General features: G+C 35.3%; 1 protein-coding gene across 1 annotated transcript; it reads left to right on the top strand.

Annotated features, from left to right (window-relative positions):
• Positions 1-2,870: 2,870 nt before the first annotated feature.
• Positions 2,871-7,084, top strand: LOC104222793 (auxin transporter-like protein 3). The gene is made up of 8 exons (XM_009774089.2): positions 2,871-3,146; positions 3,239-3,424; positions 3,836-3,948; positions 4,151-4,334; positions 5,019-5,116; positions 5,965-6,172; positions 6,259-6,516; positions 6,612-7,084. Exons 1-8 carry the CDS (start codon positions 2,982-2,984, stop codon positions 6,804-6,806), a joined length of 1,407 nt encoding a protein of 468 aa, XP_009772391.1. The 5' UTR covers positions 2,871-2,981; the 3' UTR covers positions 6,807-7,084.
• The last annotated feature ends 12,162 nt before the right edge of the window (positions 7,085-19,246 follow it).

The raw sequence follows: 19,246 nt of genomic DNA, 5'->3' as shown, positions 1-19,246 counted from the left end.
CCCCGGGAGGTAAAGGATTAGAAATCCCTTTTTAGTTGTAAGGTCTTTCCTTTTTCTATTTGTATGTATAATAATAAAATCAGATTTCATTAAAATTAATTGGACTGCTCATTGCTCCCCGTGAGCATGATTAGCTTGTAACGCATCTAAAGGCAAAAAGATTAACTTTGTCCTAATAAAAAGTCCAAAGCACTTAGATCTTTTCTAAAGCCAGTTGTCACACGTGTGGCATTAATCATTTTAAGCACTAATACCATTCCTCTATGCAATCATTCACTCCATTCTTCTGCTTAATTAATAATATAAACCTTCCCCTTTCCAATATTAAATATTAAACACCCGCCACTATCCTATATCACTCAACAGAAAACAGGGAGAAAAGTTTCGTCCCTGATGAACCCAAAATGATAAAATTGTTTTTGGGCAATAATTAATTTGGCCAAAATAAATTAATCAGCGGAAACGAATATATAGAAGGTATCAAACAACTCTGAGAGTGAAATAGTAAATACATAAATATCTCGTAAAGATTAAACGTCCCCTTCTTCTAATGCAACGGATGAAATCAGTTCTCTCTTTAAACATTAAGAAAAAAGTTGAATCGCTAAAATGGGCTTCTTGAAAAAGAGACTGCTTTAGGTGGGTCAGCCCGCTCGTGCGATCATGAGAGGTTAGGCCCATACTCTTACCTGTTGGCCCACAAAGAAAACAACACTCAACAAATATAGTTTGTGTCAATTATATTCGTATTTAGGGATGTTCATTGTTCGGTTTGGATCGGTTTTTTCCTAAAAAAAAACCAAATCATGTAAATCGGTTTTTCAAATATTAGAACCAAACCAAACCAATTAAGTCGGATTTTTCTTGATTCGGTTTATGTCGGTTTTTCGGTTTTTTCGGTTATTTGTCGGTTTTTTCTTAAATATAAGACATACACTACCAAACACATATTTCGACGACCACATTTTCAACGTAACACTATCAAATCAATTGCCCTTTGAGAATCGATTATTTTCCAACATATATTGATGATAACTGAATCAAATAGTGATGAATAATTTAAGGACTCGATTAAAAATATATTATTTTGTAACATGAAATAGATTCTTACACTTAACAAAAGAAAACTACCAATTAAACTAGAATGCAAAGGTAAAGACCTGTACTAAAAGTGCAAACGATTAACATTTACTATAAATTTTTTGAAATTTTATATAAAAGAATACATATATATAGATGTAATAATAAATTTGAAATAGCTACTCCTATATTCGGTTTGGTTCGTTTTTCTTATTAAAACCAAAACCAAACCAAATTTGATCGGTTTCTAGGTTTCAAAACCAAAACTAAACCAAACTAAAAAGTATCGGTTTTTTTGGTCGGTTTGGTTTGGTTTTCGGATTTTTATGAACATCCCTATTCGTATGCAACGAAAATAAAATGCTTTTGCGGAGAGTCAAACTTAAGACCTCCTCTAATTAAGTGGATACTCGAACCAAGTGAGCTATCAGAGCTTGTTGCTCTCTTATTTAAGTTCAAAATAATTAATCTCTTATTTTTCATGGGTTTGCTATAAAATTCAAATATAACTACGATGGTAAATTTACTAAAAATATAGCTATGAATAATAAATAAAATATAGTATATATTTGATGTGTCACGTCATTTTTCCAACAAAAGAATTGGAAAGAAAGGAGGGTACTGTTACAATACCACTGTAAGATTGGTGAGAATGGGTAAATGGTATATTTGCTAAAACTTATGGTATTTCCTTCTCTAATGTCAAAGGACATAATAATAAATATTTTTATATTAGAATAATTTGTTTGACCTTATTATGTATATGTACTCAATATAATTTCTCGATAAGGAGGCCATGTTACCATATAGCTCCGCTTTTAGTTCCAAGATTTGTAAGGAGGCCATGTTTTGTAAAATTAACATACAAAAAAATTGTCACGTACAATTTTCTCGAGCCACTGAAGGGCGCTATATACACTTCCGATCAGCGACTGAACCAAAATTTTCACCAAGAGGTGTCAAAATATAAAAAAATAGATATACCGAATAATCTAGAAAAGTCACCGTATAGTAAATATACATAAAACAGAAAAAATTATCTAGTAATACAATGTAATTTTCTGATAAAAAAGTATCGATTGACACCCTTGATTGAATGTGGCTCCGCCACTGCTTCCAATAGGTTTTTGCTAAAGTTGCAGATATTTGAAGGGTAAATAGTTAGTGGATGATTGTGACTGGGGGAGTGAGGTGGTTAATTAGGACAGTCAGATGATGCATAAACTGAATGATTGCGTTAATTAAGAACCTTTTATTCTAAATTAAAATCGTGACCTCTAAGTTAGCTTTTTGAGATTAATCCACATTAAACGTTGTCCAGCCGACAATCAATCACTAATCTTTTGTAAAAATTTGTAAACATTTTTTTTTTTTGAATGAGAATCAAACTAATATAATAAATTTTAGTAGGAAGCAATTCACTTTTAATGAATTCATATGTGATAATCTAAATTAATCGTGCCAACGAGTACTGAATAAGATATTGTCGAATTCTTACTATACTCGTTCTTTTACTAACTCATGGTTATTTCCATCACTCTCAAAAAAAATAAAAATATCCATGTATAATTTTCTTCTTTTGCTTTTCCCTTTCCGTTATCTTTTTTCCCCCCCTTCTTTTTCAGCTAAGTTGCGTTGAAATAATAATGTTCAATCTCAATCCTTAGTTGGCCTAATAGGAGACCCTAAGTAAAGGCATCTTCGTTAGGTCCATTCACGGGTAACCCTATCATTGCTCCAATACCAAATTGAATAAAAAACTATAAATAAAGGGAATTTTTTCAAATTAAAAAAGAAATTGTCACTGCCTTCTCCTTTCTATTTATATATATAATTAATAACCAGGGCAAATCTCATTCCATTCTTGTTACTTCACAAGTCTCACCCCACAGTCCAGAGCCATGGCTTCTGAGAAAGTTGAGACTGTTATTGCTGGAAACTACTTGGAAATGGAGAGAGAAGGAGAAGAAGCCAATTCCAATAACTCTGTCAAAAGCAAATTATCGAATTTTTTCTGGCATGGTGGCTCTGTTTATGATGCATGGTTTAGCTGTTCTTCTAACCAGGTTTTTTTTAATGTTATTTTTATTGTTTAACAAATTTATCACGCATTCAGAATTTAAAATTTTCGGTTTTGATGATGAAAAATTAAAATTAGGTTGCTCAAGTGCTACTTACACTGCCATATTCATTTTCACAACTGGGAATGATGTCTGGAATTATTTTCCAACTCTTCTATGGGTTGATGGGAAGCTGGACTGCTTATCTTATAAGTGTTCTCTACGTCGAGTACAGAACTAGAAAGGAACGAGAAAAAGTTGACTTCAGAAACCATGTAATTCAGGTAATTTTATTTTTCATATTCGTTACTGCTTATTGTTATTGCTTTCCCTTAATTTTCTGGTTATTACGTTGCTGATGTTGTTTCTCTTTCTTTCTTGCTTACTCTGATATTACTGTGCCACATTCTCTTTTCATCTTTTTTAGCCAAGGGTCTATCGGAAACAGCCTCCCTACTCATTTGGAGTAGGGATAAGGTCTGCGTACACACTACCCTCCCTAGACTCCACTTGTGGGATTCCACTGGGTTGTTGTTGTATATTCGTAAGATGAAATTTTTATTTATAAATATACTTGAATTTACTGGTCCGATAATCTTAGATTTGCATCAATTCATTTAAAGAGAATTATTTTTCTTTGGATTTTCCAGTTGTCCTTCTTCCTTTCTATATATCTTCATATCTGACTTTTGCAGTGGTTTGAAGTTCTTGACGGACTACTAGGAAAGCATTGGAGGAATATTGGTCTCTTTTTTAACTGCACTTTTCTTCTATTTGGATCAGTCATTCAGCTAATTGCATGTGCAAGGTAATCAATCAGACAATTTTACTAGTATTTTCCATGGGGTTTCTCAATATTGTGAAATAATGATTTATATATGTCATGTTCAAATTAAGATTTGATCAAAGTAAATGGATAAATAATCAGATGTAGTATTTCTTTAATTTAAATAGAAATGGTATAATAAAATATTCTTATTTAATCGTTTTTTTTTCCTGATTGATTGCAGTAACATATATTATATTAATGACAATCTTGATAAGAGAACTTGGACTTATATATTTGGAGCCTGTTGTGCTACAACTGTGTTCATTCCTTCATTCCACAACTACAGAATTTGGTCATTTATAGGCCTTCTCATGACAAGTTACACTGCATGGTATCTTACCATAGCTTCTCTTCTCAATGGACAGGTATTTTAAAATGTTTTTTTCCTTTTAATTATTTTTATTAACAAAAAGGTCATACTAATTAATACTCCCTCCGGTCCACTTTAATTAATATTTGACCTTTTTTATTTGGTCCACAATATTTGATTTTTTCCAGATATCAAGAAGGAATTAACTTCTTTTTTTCAAAGTTGCCCTTGGAGTACGAAGCCTAAAAGTATTTATTGTATTTTCAATAAATAAATTAAGGTTAATATGATCAATTTTTATTGTTAATTAATACCAGAAGAATTTCTTAATATAGGTGAAACCAACAAAAAAAATCAATTAAAGTGATAACTATTTGAGTGTCTGCAGGCAAAGTTTTGACCATTTTCAACACCTAAAATAAAAAGCGTATTCTTTTAGAACAACAAAGTAGACTACAAATATTATAATTTATTAAAAGAATACAAGAAGATGAAGGGCTTTAGATATACGAAATCATTAAAAACTAGATAAGTTCTAGTTTAAATTACAAGACTTTGGATTTGAGATAGAAAAAGTAATATATATAAAGTTTTTTGTTTTTTTTTTTCCTCCCATGCGAAGCACAAAAGTTTAGTTTTGGCTTGATTTAGTATTTACCATTTAATATTAGAACGGCATTTGATTAGTACTTGCTTTTCTTTTACTAATAATAATTTTATTGATTGTGACATGTCAAAGGTTGAGGGAGTGAAGCACTCAGGACCAACCACAATGGTTCTCTACTTCACTGGTGCTACAAACATTCTTTATACCTTTGGTGGCCATGCTGTCACGGTGTGAGTATTTAATATTTGATATACTTCCTCTATTTGTCCTAATTTTCTTTTTACTCAGCCCAGAAAAAATATTATATTTTTTATTTAAAAATAATTTAATTTTAAAATTTTTAATTACACTTAATAAGATGATCTATAACCATATAATTTTTTGCTGACTTGATTTAGACTACAAGTTTCAAAAGTTTTTCCTTATTAAATTCTATGTCCAGTAAAATACCGCCATATATATAAATTAAAAAGGGCAAAAGTATATGTTAGCAATTTAACAAGTGGATAAATATTATAATATATATGTATGTTACCCTATAACATTCTTTTGTTTGTCTCAGTAAAGACATAACACATGCTTATAATTATTTAGCTAGATATCCCTTTCCCAGTAATGGGAACATGCTTCCTGAAAACCTGGTGCCTGCTTTTCTTATCCTATATATATAAAAGAAAATTTACATATGGGAAAAACTGTTATGTTATTTCTTCATACCAGATCAGTAATGGAATTATAGTCAGAAATTGGTTATGTGGACTCAAAATCTTCAGAAAATCAAAAGCAATTTGGCTGAACAGACGAGAATCCATGGAATTTAATAATCACTTGCATTCCAATTTTCCAAAAATATACTATAAAAAAATAAGAAAATTGCAAAAAGAATAGTCAATAAAGTCTTTCTTTTTATAACATTTTCTTGAAATATAAGATATTTTCTGTAAGAAAGTAAATTTATATATGTATCAATGTATGTAGGAAAACTGGAGAAGGTATAACATATATAGGGGCGGGACGGCAGAACACGTCTCTTTCTCATCTTCTCTTGTGTTTATTTTTTTGTGTGAATATAATATAGGGAGATAATGCATGCAATGTGGAAGCCACAGAAGTTCAAGCTTATATATTTGATGGCGACAATTTATGTGCTAACACTGACACTGCCATCAGCAAGTGCCGTCTATTGGGCTTTTGGAGATGCACTTCTCACCCACTCCAATGCTTTGGCTTTGTTACCAAGGACTAGATTTCGAGACGCTGCTGTTGTTCTCATGCTTATTCATCAGGTCAATACCAATTTTCATTCTCTTTTTTCTGATTAGTAAATATTAATTAATGCTAAATTAATTAATGTGTGCGCGCGCGCATGCAGTTTATTACATTTGGATTTGCATGTACCCCTTTGTACTTTGTATGGGAGAAATTCATCAGAGTACATGACACAAAGAGCTTGTTCAAGAGAGCAATGGCAAGACTCCCTGTGGTTATTCCAATATGGTTCTTAGCAATTGTTTTCCCCTTCTTCGGTCCCATTAATTCTACTGTTGGATCTCTTCTTGTTAGCTTCACTGTCTACATTATTCCTGCCTTGGCACACATGGTTACTTTTGCTTCTCCATCCGCTAGAGAGGTACAAATATCACAAACAAATATACTCTTTCTCTTAATTCAATTATGTTTTTATTCACATTAATTATTTGGATTTTCTTTTTTGTTGGTTGACAGAATGCTGTGGAGCAACCACCATCATTCTTGGGAAGGTGGGTTGGATTGTATTGTACCAACATATTTGTGGTGGCATGGGTCTTCATTGTTGGTTTTGGATTTGGAGGGTGGGCAAGCATGGTCAATTTTGTACATCAAATTAACACTTTTGGCCTCTTCACTAAGTGTTATCAATGCCCTCCACATAAGGCTTGAGTAGGATAATATATTACTAGTATTAAACTAAGGAAGTAAAACAAAATTACATATGACGTGTGTAAAAAGATTTGGCAGTTTGCAATCACTTTTTCCCCCTCACTTTAATTTTCATTTTATTTTCTTGTAAGAGTCCTTTTATTAACTTGAGTGCTAGTGGCTTTTCTTTTTTCTGTTTTTATTTTCTTCTAAAAATATTGTAATGGCCTTTCCTTTTTTTTGGGGCTTTATGTGATGTGGATGATTGGTAATATACACTACTTTTCCTTGCTCCTTAATTTGCTTTTTATTTACAGTGGTTACATTACGTACCCTCTCTGTCAAAAGGATAAATGAAAGGAAATTTGAACTTTTCTAGAGAGGTCGCTTGGTTGCGCGGATAAGAATATTAATCCCGAGATAGAATTTTGATTATGGGTATTATTAATTAGATTCCTAATAAATTTTATATCAAAATAATAAAATTAGCTATTCTACATGAAAGATGAGATAGTTAATTTTGATGGAATAATCCAAACCGTAACATATCTTTCATCTATCCCACAATTAAACCAAACGTGAAACGATCTCACAGTTTGACCTTGATATAAAGCAGCTTAAATCCATTTTTACTTTTAAAGTCTTTTCTTTTTATATATATACAACAAATTGGGCAGACTTCTTAGTCATAAATATCCAAATACATTTACAGCACTTCATTATTCGACCTACGGCTATGAAGCTTTGTGGTTTAAAATGGTTAATATGCATGCTAGTGGTACTATCACATTCTAAGTTCTATCACATTTGTTGTTCGCTTTAGTCCAACAAATCTCACATTATTGTCTTTTGGGTCATGACATATCTAAGCTTAAAAGTGTGCACACCACCCTTAGTTTGCCACTCTTTTTCTTTGACCCACCCTTACATATACTCGGATTTAGTGTTGTCACTGTGGTTTGCTTCATTATAGTGTACTATAAAAATCTGATTCTGATACCATATATGTATTGTCCGCTTTGATCCGATAAACTTCACATATTATTCTTTGAGCTACGTCCCCAGATCAAGCCCAAAGGCACACTTATTATGTGAATATATGCTTTGTCTTATATATTACTTCAATTTTCTTCTCGACATTAGATTTGCCTAATATGTCATATGCATGCACCTATTCGATCTGATGCTTGCAAACTTCGAAGCTTGTTCGTTTTTCTCTTTGATCCGTCCTCGTCAATTCACCATCTATCATGAGTTCACAGGTACATTATGAAGATATGTCTCAAAAATATGAAAATGCACATTGATAAAAATAATTGTCAAAATTCATCACATACAATTAACTGAATCCGTTATATACTCTCACCAAGAAAATGAGTTAATTTCATATTTAATTTTCACTAATTAATTCAGAAAGGAGACACTATTAAAAAAACGCTATTTTCTCATCCGAAAAAAGATGACCGAAAATCTAATCAAGAGTTCTACTGCACTAATATTTGTTTTTTTTTTTTTTTTTTTTTTTGACAAAATCAACCGAGTCAGTCAGGTTTTTTTCTCCAAAATATGAGAAACTATTTTTTCGATCGAGTCAGTCGATAATAATATACCGGAAAAATTATTTTTTAAGAAGCCTACTGAATTGGTCGGTTTCCTATTTAGAGTAAATAAAAAACTGCGTTACGTCAGTCGTTTTTTGGGGTCAAATCTTCGGTGAACTCATTTTAATAAACCAACCAAAAGATAACTTATTTTTAGAAAAACAACCGACCGAATCGGTCGATTGTTTTTGGAAAAAAATATGGTTGAAGAGTAAATTTAAGAAAATTAAAAGTCTTAGACTGACAAACATCAATTGTCTAGTATAGAGCGCGGTTTGATTTCTAAATGTTGCCGCATAGGTCAATTTTTGATACGGACCTAAATATTTTCGACCCACCATTTTCAGTCGGTACCGTTCGCATTCGATTGGTTTTTTCCGTCGAAAAAGGGTGTATTTTAGTAGTGAGAATTTAAGATGAAATGTTGTGACTCATCCCTAAATACTTACTTCTCATCCAAAAATGACTATCACAAAATGTGGAAAAATAAGTAAGTACGAAGAGAAATTAGTGTAACACCAAATACAAAAAGCCAAAATGTATTATCTTTGGAGATACATGTTGGAAAAGGACAAGTAAATCGCATTAGATTATCTTCGCATCTTCGTCAAAATCAAACCCCACATCTCATGTTAAGTGTCTGGAGCTTTTTGACATGCCAAACACTGGTAAAATCGATCTGTCATTAGGGGCAAACCTTCTATTTTCTGTTGGGTGTGGCAACTTTTTTGGGAAGTCCTTTAATTTGTTCTGACATTGATTGCATGTTTTTGACTAGAAAATATATAAAGTCTTGATAATCTTCAACATCAGAAAACGTAAAATACCTTTTACATTAGACATGCCATATGTTTAGGCCATTGGCCTTTTCATCTTTTTAATCAACTCTCTTTAATCCAAAGATGTCTAAAGCAATGACGTCAACCTTATTTTAAAATTATTAGAATTATGAAGAAAATATGTAAAATAAAATAACGTCAATCCTTATATGTCAGCTATGGTTCTTTTTCTTTTCCTTGAATAAAACTCTTTATGCTTACACCAAAATACATGCATCAACTTGCCATTGTTAAATGGTTTAATGATGTAAAAATATATATTTTAACCATGGTTAAGTAAAATAAACGTATATGCAAACATAGGCATACATCTGTTGATTTGGTATAGATATTCGCGGAATAGGTCTTTAGCCTCTTTATAGCACAGGGTCTTAACCGTTAACCTTAATCACTTAACAAAATTCAAATGTTACTACAATGAAACAAGGAACTCTACACAAAAAAAAAAAAAAAACAAGGGTATGAAATAAGCAATATTATAATATTTCCTTCTTTTTAATCCTTAAAGAGGGCGTCTCTTCTTTTCCACATCCACATTCCTCCTTCTTTTCAGATACTTAAGCTTCTAATGCTACAGAATTAGTTTTCCCAATCAATCAATTCAAATTAATGTGTAGGAATCTGCCCTCATCGAAATGAATGTCTACCTTTCCCGCATTTGAAGATAGACTAATGTTTAAGATCTTCTGCTTTCATAAAAATCCTTTCTTCTCTGGCCGTCGGAGATTACTCATATACGTGTGAATAACCGTGAAATTCGATAATCTTTTGAGGGAGGGGAGTCAACTGACTGGCAATGAACTGACATAAGAGAAAAAGAGGAGTGAAATCATACGACGAAGTTGGAAAAGACTCTACTAATCATAGCCATAGAAGCTAACATGATATCGGAGCTCGTGATGACGATCTCAATCTAATTCCTTGCTCAATTATGTGTATGTGTGTTACTGCGACTTAGTCAAGCTATACCGAATTGTCTGAAAGTAGCAACACCTCTGAGCTAGGGTTTGCAATTTAGTCAACTGGAAAGCTTCGTCAATGACAATTGGAGACGAAACAAACAAGAGTACATCGAGACATGTGAATGTACTAGTAGCACCTACTATTTTCCCCACAATTGTTCACAATCATCCTCTTTTCCTTCAACCAACTGATACATCAGGTAGCTCACTCATTTCTCTTCAGCTAACTGGCTCAAATAACTATGATATGTGGAGTTGATCTATGAGAATAGGTCTATTAGGTAAAAGCAAACTAGGTTTTGTAGATGGTCGATACCCAAAATCTAAGTTTGAACCTGAATTCCACGAGCAAAGGGAGAAGGTAAATGCTGTAGTGCTCTCTTGGATTATGAATGCTATGTGCCCAGGGCTATTGAGTAGTATCGTGTATGCTTCTAATGCTCATAAGGTGTGGGAAGATCTGAAGGAGAGGTTCGATAAGGTAAATGGATCTAGGGTTCTATACCTGCATAGAGAGATTCATACTCTAACACAAGAAACAATGAATATAGCTGATTACTTCTCAATACTAAGGGATCTATAGGATGAGTTTGATTCCCTCATGCCCTGTCCTGGTTGTCCCTGCCCAGAATCAAAGAAATATGCTAAGCATTTTGAGTATCATAGATTACTCTAGTTTCTTATGGGACTGAATGATACTTATTCTCAAGCTCAAAGCCAAATCATGATGATGTCACCAATGCCTAGTATTAAGAAGGCCTACTCTCTACTTATGGATGTGGAAAGCCAAAGGAATCTGGCCAATTTCTCTCAAATGATGCAAGTAGCAGAAGTTGCTGACAACACTGCTCTGCATAGCAACAAAAATCCAACTACTGGTAATGGACATTTGAGAGCTCAGAAGAAGATAGTGGTTTGTGATTTTTGTAACTACAAAGGACACATCAAGGAAAACTATTTCAAGCTAATAAGATATCCTCAATACTTTAAGTCTAACTTTAAGACAAAGAAGAAAAGGGGAAACTCTGGTGCATATGCCAATCATGTCAACACTGCTCCTAACTACAATCCTACTATGCAAAACACTCATACACAGATGCAGTTTGGAGGTTTACAGGGCAGAGGAGAAGGAATAATACGTGGCCTGCAGCAAATGCAAGTGCCTTCATCAACTGGATTTTAGCATATGCAAATGACTTCACCAATTGGATTTCAGCCTCAGCAACAAGCACCAACTCCTTTCTTTACTCAGGAGCAATATCAACAGATAGTTCAGCTGCTTAACAAGGGGGCAGATAAATGCCCCTTCTACCAGAGCTGAAACTGCAGGTAAACTGATAGATCTATTATCCAATCATGTTAATAATAATTGGATAATAGATTTTGGAGCTTCAAATCATATGATATCCACACTAGAGATGCTAAATTCATGTCAGTCAGTTCCATCTCAAAAGGGAAATAAGGTTCGCTTGCCTACAGGAAATGTTACCTCTATTTCACATATAGAAAAAATAAGTGTGTTTAATATCAGGATATCAGTAATGTGCTGTACATACTAGAATTTAAATACAAAGTGTTGTCTGTGTCTAAACTGACCAAGGAGTTGCAGTGTCTTGTGGCATTTTTTCCTAACTTCTGTATCTTCCAGGATCTTTATAGTGGTCATGTGAAGAGTATTGGTAAGAAGGATCAGGGACTGTACCTACTGCAAGGCAAGTCATTAATAAGTGGTATTCTGCAACATGATCCAGTTCAACTAAGGAATAAAACTCCTTAACAACTATCTGAGGTGAAGTATGTAAATAAAACTACTAAGTCTGGGAATAAGTTTGCTTGTTTGGCTAATGAATGTTCTGATTCTAGTGTAATCTGGTATAGAAGGCTAGGTCATGCACCTCTAGATGTAATCAAGAAGTAAACATCACTGAGTAACCTGAAAGACAATCACACTCACTGCACTGTATGCCTTTTAGCCAAGCAAACAAAGTTACCTTACAAACTGAGCACTACTACTTCTAATGCTGCTTTTGAACTGTTATATTTTGATGTATGGGGGCCCTATAGGGTACCAACATATGACAGTAAAAGGTTCTTTGTTGCTATTGTGTATGATTATTCTAGGTTTACCTGGATTTCTTACTTGTCTCTAAGTTAGATACAATGGTTGTTCTGAAAGATTTCCTAACAAAAGTGAATAATGTATTCTCTGTATCAGTTAAGACTTTTGGAATTGATTATGGTAGTGAATTCTTTAATCATGAAGTACACAATCTATTGCCATCCATGGGCATTATTCATCAAATTACATGCACTTACACACCTCAGCAAAATGGAGTTACTGAGAAGAGACACAAGACAATTTTAGAGATGGCCAGAGCTCTGAGATTCCAGGCTGCTATTCCTTTAAAATTCTGGGGAGAATGTGTGCCTACTGCTGTGATCAACAGACTTCCCTCAAGAGTCATTGTGTAAAATTACTTTTTGAGATGCTTTATTTACATGCTCCATCCCTCTCACACCTCAAAGTGTTTGGTTGTTTGTGCTATGCAATCTCACCCAAGGAATTGTACAAGTTTGCTTCAAGAGCAGTACCTGGAGCTTTTCTAGGCTATTCTTAAACTCAAAAGGGCTACAAGGTCTATGATCTTTACTCCAAATCCTTTATTGTGAGTAGAAATGTGGTATTTCAAGAAAATATTTTTTCTTTTAAACATCTACAAACCACTAGCACTCCCATGTTTCCTATTCTAGACTTGCTTCCTTCTACCACAAAAATGCAGCATGTGCCTAAGCTTCATGATACTCCTTTCTCTCTTGATCCATCTCAGAGTCCAACTATGTACACATTCCCAGCTACTCCTCCACATGCACAATAACATTTAGAGGAACCTGTTTCTTTAGGTTACTCTTCTTCTGCTGTTGAGCCTTGTGTTCCAGAGTCATCACAGACTCCTGCTATGAACCTTAGAAGATCATCAAGACTAGCAAACCACCCTTGTGGATCATGTGTGTCTTATGACACTCTCAACCCAGCTCATATACATGCTCTCTCATCCTACTCTTCTCTTACAGAACCAAAATCTTTCAGAAAAGCAGCCACAAATCCCAAGTGGATTAAAGCTATGAAACTTGAAATAGTTGCTCTAGAAGACAACTACAAATGGAGTATTGTGGACCATCCTGTAGGCAAAACACCTATTGGATGCAAATGGATTTTCAAGATAAAGTTTAAGGCTTCAGGGAAAGTTGAGAGGTACAAGGCCAGGCTGGTATCCAAAGTCTACAGCCAGAAAGTGGGACCTGGATATACTAAAATATTTTCTCCTATAGAAAATATGGTAATAGTCAAGACAATAATTGCCTTAGCAGCAGCTAAACAATGGGTTATTTACTAGATGGATGTGCACAATGCCTTTCTCAATGGTCAATGGTGATCTCCTAGAATAAGTGTACATGCAGATTCCTAATGGGTTTGCTAGAAAAGGGGGGTCTCACAGGTATGTAAACTAGACAAGGCCTTGTATGAGCTGAAACAGGCCCCAAGGAAATGGAACAAGAAACTAACTGAGGCATTACTGCACATGGGATTTCAGCAAAGTCCCTTTGACTACTCCCTATTCACCAAACACAAGGGTAGTGACTTAGTTGTGGTGTTGGTCTATGTGGATGATCTACTAATCACATGCAACAATGTGGTGCTACTTAACCAAACAAAAGCAGATCTACAGAGAAACTTTAAGATGAAAGATCTAGGTGATCTGAAGTTTTTTCTGGGTATTGAATTTGCTAGATCAAAGGAAGGTGTATTCATGCCTCAAAGAAAGTATGCCTTGGAACTCATCTCTGAGTCAGGGCTAGGGGGAGCTAAGCCTGCAGGCACACCTCTTGAGCTGAATTAGAAGCTAACTTCTAAGGAGTATGACAAGGCTATAGCAGGTGTAAAAAGTTCAGAAGATACAAATTCAACACTCAAGGATCCATGCATTTAGCAAAGACTTGTAGGGAGGCTACTTTACTTGAATATGATCAGACCAGACCTAGCCTTTGTGGTTCAAGTCTTGAGTCAATACATGCACAACCCTAAGGTGTCTCACATGGAAGTAGCCTTGAGAGTTGTAAGGCACATAAAAGAGGCTCTTGGCCTAGGACTCTTTATGCCATCACAGAATATGAATCAGCTGTTTGCATACTGTGACTCTGACTGAGGTTCCTACTTACAAACTAGGAGGTCAGTCACAAGTTATGTAGTTAAGTTTGATGATGCATTGATCTCATGGAAATCAAAAAAATAGGAGACTGTGTCCAGAAGTTCTATAGAAGCTGAGTTCAAAAGTATGGCATCATGAATTGCTGAGATACTTTGGCTAATTGGTCTGTTCAAGGAACTTAGAATTCAGCTACAATCACCTGTGAAGCTTATATATGATAGCAAAGCTGCGATTCAAATTGCAGCTAATCCTATCTTCTATGAAAGAACCAAACACATTGATATAGACTATCATTTTGTTCGAGAAAGAATACTGCAAGGTGTAATGAAACCTCAGCATGTGTCCACCAAGGAACAACTAGCAAACTTACTCACAAAGAGCTTAGGAAAGACTCACTATGACTGCCTACTAGACAAGCTTGGAGTGAAGAACCTCTTCAAGCCTTCAAATTGAAGGGGAGTGTTCAGAGAAGTGGAACTATTAAACGACAGTTAGTTTAGGTGGTTAAGAGTAGAGTTAGCTAATCTTATTAGTTAAACTGTTAGAAAGACTGTTAGGCGGTCGTTAACTACTTTGTAATATAAATACACTGTAGATACTAAAATGTAAATACAGTTCATTTCCTTCTTCAATAAAATAGTAATTCTATTTCTCTGAATTCTCTCTTAGCTTCTTCTCCAAGTCGAGTTTCCAGCTAAGAGCCATGGAAGCTAACAGTTTTATCCGATAACATATAGATTGTATAGGGTTTTAAAAAAATGATTTGTCAATACTAAATCAAAGTATATTTGAAGTTTTTATTTGAAATTGAGCCAACTATTGAATACTCGACCTTCTTGTAGGCAAGTGTTCATTTTTTTGTATGTTTTACCACATCCTTTAAACAAATCGAAGTCATGTTAAGTCCTAAGTAGAAAAAATGGTATAACAAGGTTATCTTTTTACCACATAAAAATGAAGAGAAGGAAAAAGGATATAGTTAGAGCGATCATTTTGGGGGTTCGCCCTTTTCGCAAGGTCCAAAATATTTCCAAAAAATCTGATCAAGCAGAAGTTAATTTCGCATAATTGAGCATGGCTGATATGCAAGTACGGTTAGTCGATCATGCCATTTCATAAAGAAAATTTATATGTATAAAAAGATCCTCATAGATATACATATAGAATATATAGATGTTAGCATGGACAGAGCTATAATATTAACTACGGTTTAGACAAACCCATTAGCATTTGCCTATTAGACCCTTATTTTGGATATAGAAATTGATTAAATACATATAAATATTTAGTGCAAATCCAATAAATAATACGAACTATGATTTTAATGTTAAATTTAAATCCAATAAACTTTAAATTCTTACTCCGCTAACGAGTCAAAACTTTTAAGGGAAGACCACCAACTTGTGATCTGCATGGGATTCTATAGGGCCCTATGGATCATAAAAAAAGGTATATATGGTCAAATAAGCTTGATACGCTCATGTGAAATATATCTTTCTTTACCGACTAAAGTTTGCTTCAAAAAGCTAACTGAAAATAAGAGAGTTCTTTTCTGTTCACTACATATGTGCGAAAAGGTCTGGAAACAGTTTCTTCACTTTTTTCCAAAGTTTCATCTTTTCGAAGGCTTTTTTCCACGTAACAAAAGTAAATTCTCTTTTTAGTACCTAACAGATAATAGAAAAGGGAATTTAGAGAAAAAAAGAAAAAAGAAAAAAGAAAACTTTGGTAGAGCAGTGCATGTTGAAGAGGCTTTATGTCATGACCCGCCACATCATCATGCCACGTAGATGTCACTTGACATATATTTTTGCCATATGGAATGGTTACATAAGTTAGGGACTAGATCTTGGTAGAATATTCTAGAACTATGGAGAATTTCCTTGGAAATGTTCTAGATATTTATGCACTTGTAGGAAGGTTCTAGAGAAATATAGAGGTTTCTTAGGAAGACCCTAGAACCATATAGAATTGTTAGGAAAGTCCTTAGAAGATTCTAGCTATGTAGAATATTCTAGAGAAGAGACTTAGTTGTAAATATGGAAGGACTTGTAGAACAATTATTATTTACATACTAACCCCTAGGTGATTAGTATAAATAGGGGGCATTCATTTGTAATTCATGAACCAAGCAAAACAATCAAGTTCTCTCTACTACAAAAGCTTCCTTTAGCAATTCTCATGTGTTCTAATATTTCTTAGTGATCCTGATGCCCTATTTCACGGGGCATGCATTTCATGCCCGCAACTGCAGGTAGGCAAGCTGACGGTCCCCCTCCTTAGGATCCTTAATCAGCGAGAGTTGGCATGCTCCACTTGATCCGAAGCTGCTTTTGATTTTGGTACGATATGCTTGTATACATGTATGGGTATGATGTGGCTCAGTCCCGTCTTTGTACAATTGTGTTTCTATTAGAGGTCTGTAGATAGTATGTCTAGTTGGATAGTATGTGGCCTTGCCGGCTTCCAGTTCTGAGGTACATAGTTGTCTATAGCAGCCTTGTCGGCTTGTCCTATGTATGTTGCACGTATATGTACATATACCTTTTTGTGCAGGTTTCCTCCATGCATATTTTCTCGTAATTTAGCAGATGTTATTCAGGTTTATATCTTAACACATGCTTAAGGGTGTTTGACAGGTAGGACTCGAGCACCCGTCGCGGCCCAACTGTTTGGGTCGTGACAAAAGTGGTATCAGAGCAGTTCTGTCCTAGGGTTGTCTACAGACTATGTCTAGTACAATCTTGTTTATGGGTATGTTGTGCACCATACTTATAGATAGGAGGCTACAGGACATATAGGATGTTATCCTCTCTTCTTATCTTAGATTGTGCAACATAAGAATTCATGTTTCTAACGATATGTTATATTTTCAGTGATGCCTCCAAAGACTACAGCAGCCCAAAAGGGAAAGTCCGTGGCTGGTGAGACTATTAGTCGAGCGCCATAAGCTACCAGGGCTCGGGGAGAGTCTCATAGTGAGATTATATCTTAGATTTCACATACCCCGCCCTTTCCAGAAGAGTTTCGAGGGGCACCAGTTCCAGCGCCTGCTCCTGTACGTCCAGCTCCTCAGCCAGATGCACCAGGTCAGGAGATGAGAGATGTTATTCAGCTATTAACCCGATTAGTAGCCGCACAAGCTCGGCGTCAAGAAGTAGGTATTGGTCATACAGATAGGTCCATCAGTGCAAGGGTTCGTGACTTCATTAATTTAGACCCTCCGGTATTCACTAGGGCAGATCGAAACGAGGACCCTCAGGTATTTATTGATAGAATGTAGAGGAAGTTAAGTGTAATGAAAGCCACTGCGACTGAGTCAGTTGAGCTAGCTTCCTATAGGCTCTGAGATATTGCAGTTAATTGGTACGAGTCTTGGGAATTGTCCAGAGGTGAGGATACCCCTCCAGCAGCATAGCAAGAGTTTACAGAAGCTTTTCTTCATCATTATCTGCTACCAGAGCTTGGACGGGCCAGAGTTGATAGGTTGTATACATCAAAGATCAGAGGGTCCGATTTTGTGACCGATGAGGCACCTCGTAAATACCGCCCCCAGAAGGCTCGAAGATTCAGCTCGGGGCTAGACCCCGATGGTTCTCAATGATCAACCTTGAGGCAATACAAATCAGCAGCTATGTTGAACGAGTGGGAGATTCCCAATGCACATTACTAAAGCTGACCAAATCTATTAGGCTAGTTCAGGCCCGTACCGTGGCATTAAATGGCTGTACCAGCCATATATCTTTGTAATAAGTGCATTTGTACTATGTTGGGATTCCTCCTGATATATAAAGAGGATCTTTGTCATTTTTGTGGGAGAGACACACTACTCATAAGATTCAATACAAGAACATTCTATACTCTCTAACTTAAACATATTCTCTTCGTTTCACTACTTACATTTATTGCTTATATTCATTGTGTTCTATTTATTGTTCTTCATTCATTGCTCATTATTGACATTAAGAGCCTTCATCAAAGCTCCCAATACTTTTAGCCCTTCATCGGCCATTCATAACTCGCATCGAGCTCGAGCTCAAGGCCCCATATAGTCAGGCTCGAGGCTCCAATTCTCAGCCGCTCGGTTTGCTTAAACATATTATTTTCAAGTTCTTATCTTATTTTCTAATCTCACACTTAGCATCTGTTGCCTAAAAACTATCATAAAAACAAATCACTTATTTTTAGAACCATAAAATCAAACCTAATTGTAATTACCATTTTCAAGGTAACCAGTTTGGCACCCATTGTAGGGCTAAAAATAATAGTGATTGTTTTCTTGCTGGTTTACTACATAACGTAAGTTATTTTTCACGTTTTTTCTTGTCCAAGAATCTTTGATTTCAGGTCAAAATGTCTAACTCATCGAATGCATATGAAAACAACAGTCTTGAGGACCATGGAGAGAATAGTGTAGCTGTTACAGGTATTGGCGCACCACCACTAAACACTGAGGGCGCGCCAGAGCCAATCCCCCCGGAGGTGGTCTCACGCGATGCCCAACATGTCGATATAAGCTCCCATACTAACAGGATCATACGCTAAGGAGACCAACAAGAAGCTCAAAAAACCCCAGCTAGGGAAGAACAAGAGGTTAGCCTTCACGTTATTTTTGAGATGTTGCAGGCACAACAACTGGCAATTGCTCAACTGCAAAGCCACCAAAGAACCCCAAGTACAGCGCCCCCAGAAATGACCCCTCAAACCGAACAGGTACCTGAAAGGTCAAGCAACAATGGGTCAGCAACCGACCCTGCTATTATGAAGATGCTCGAAGATCTCACAAAGAGGATTTAGTCGGGCTAAAAGATGATAGAAGCCAACGACAAAAAAGTAGAGACCTATAACTCG

The sequence above is a fragment of the Nicotiana sylvestris genome, chromosome 4 (genome assembly GCF_000393655.2).
Source record: "Nicotiana sylvestris chromosome 4, ASM39365v2, whole genome shotgun sequence".
NCBI classification, from domain to species: Eukaryota; Viridiplantae; Streptophyta; class Magnoliopsida; order Solanales; family Solanaceae; genus Nicotiana; species Nicotiana sylvestris.
This window is presented reverse-complemented; position numbering and strand designations above follow the sequence as displayed.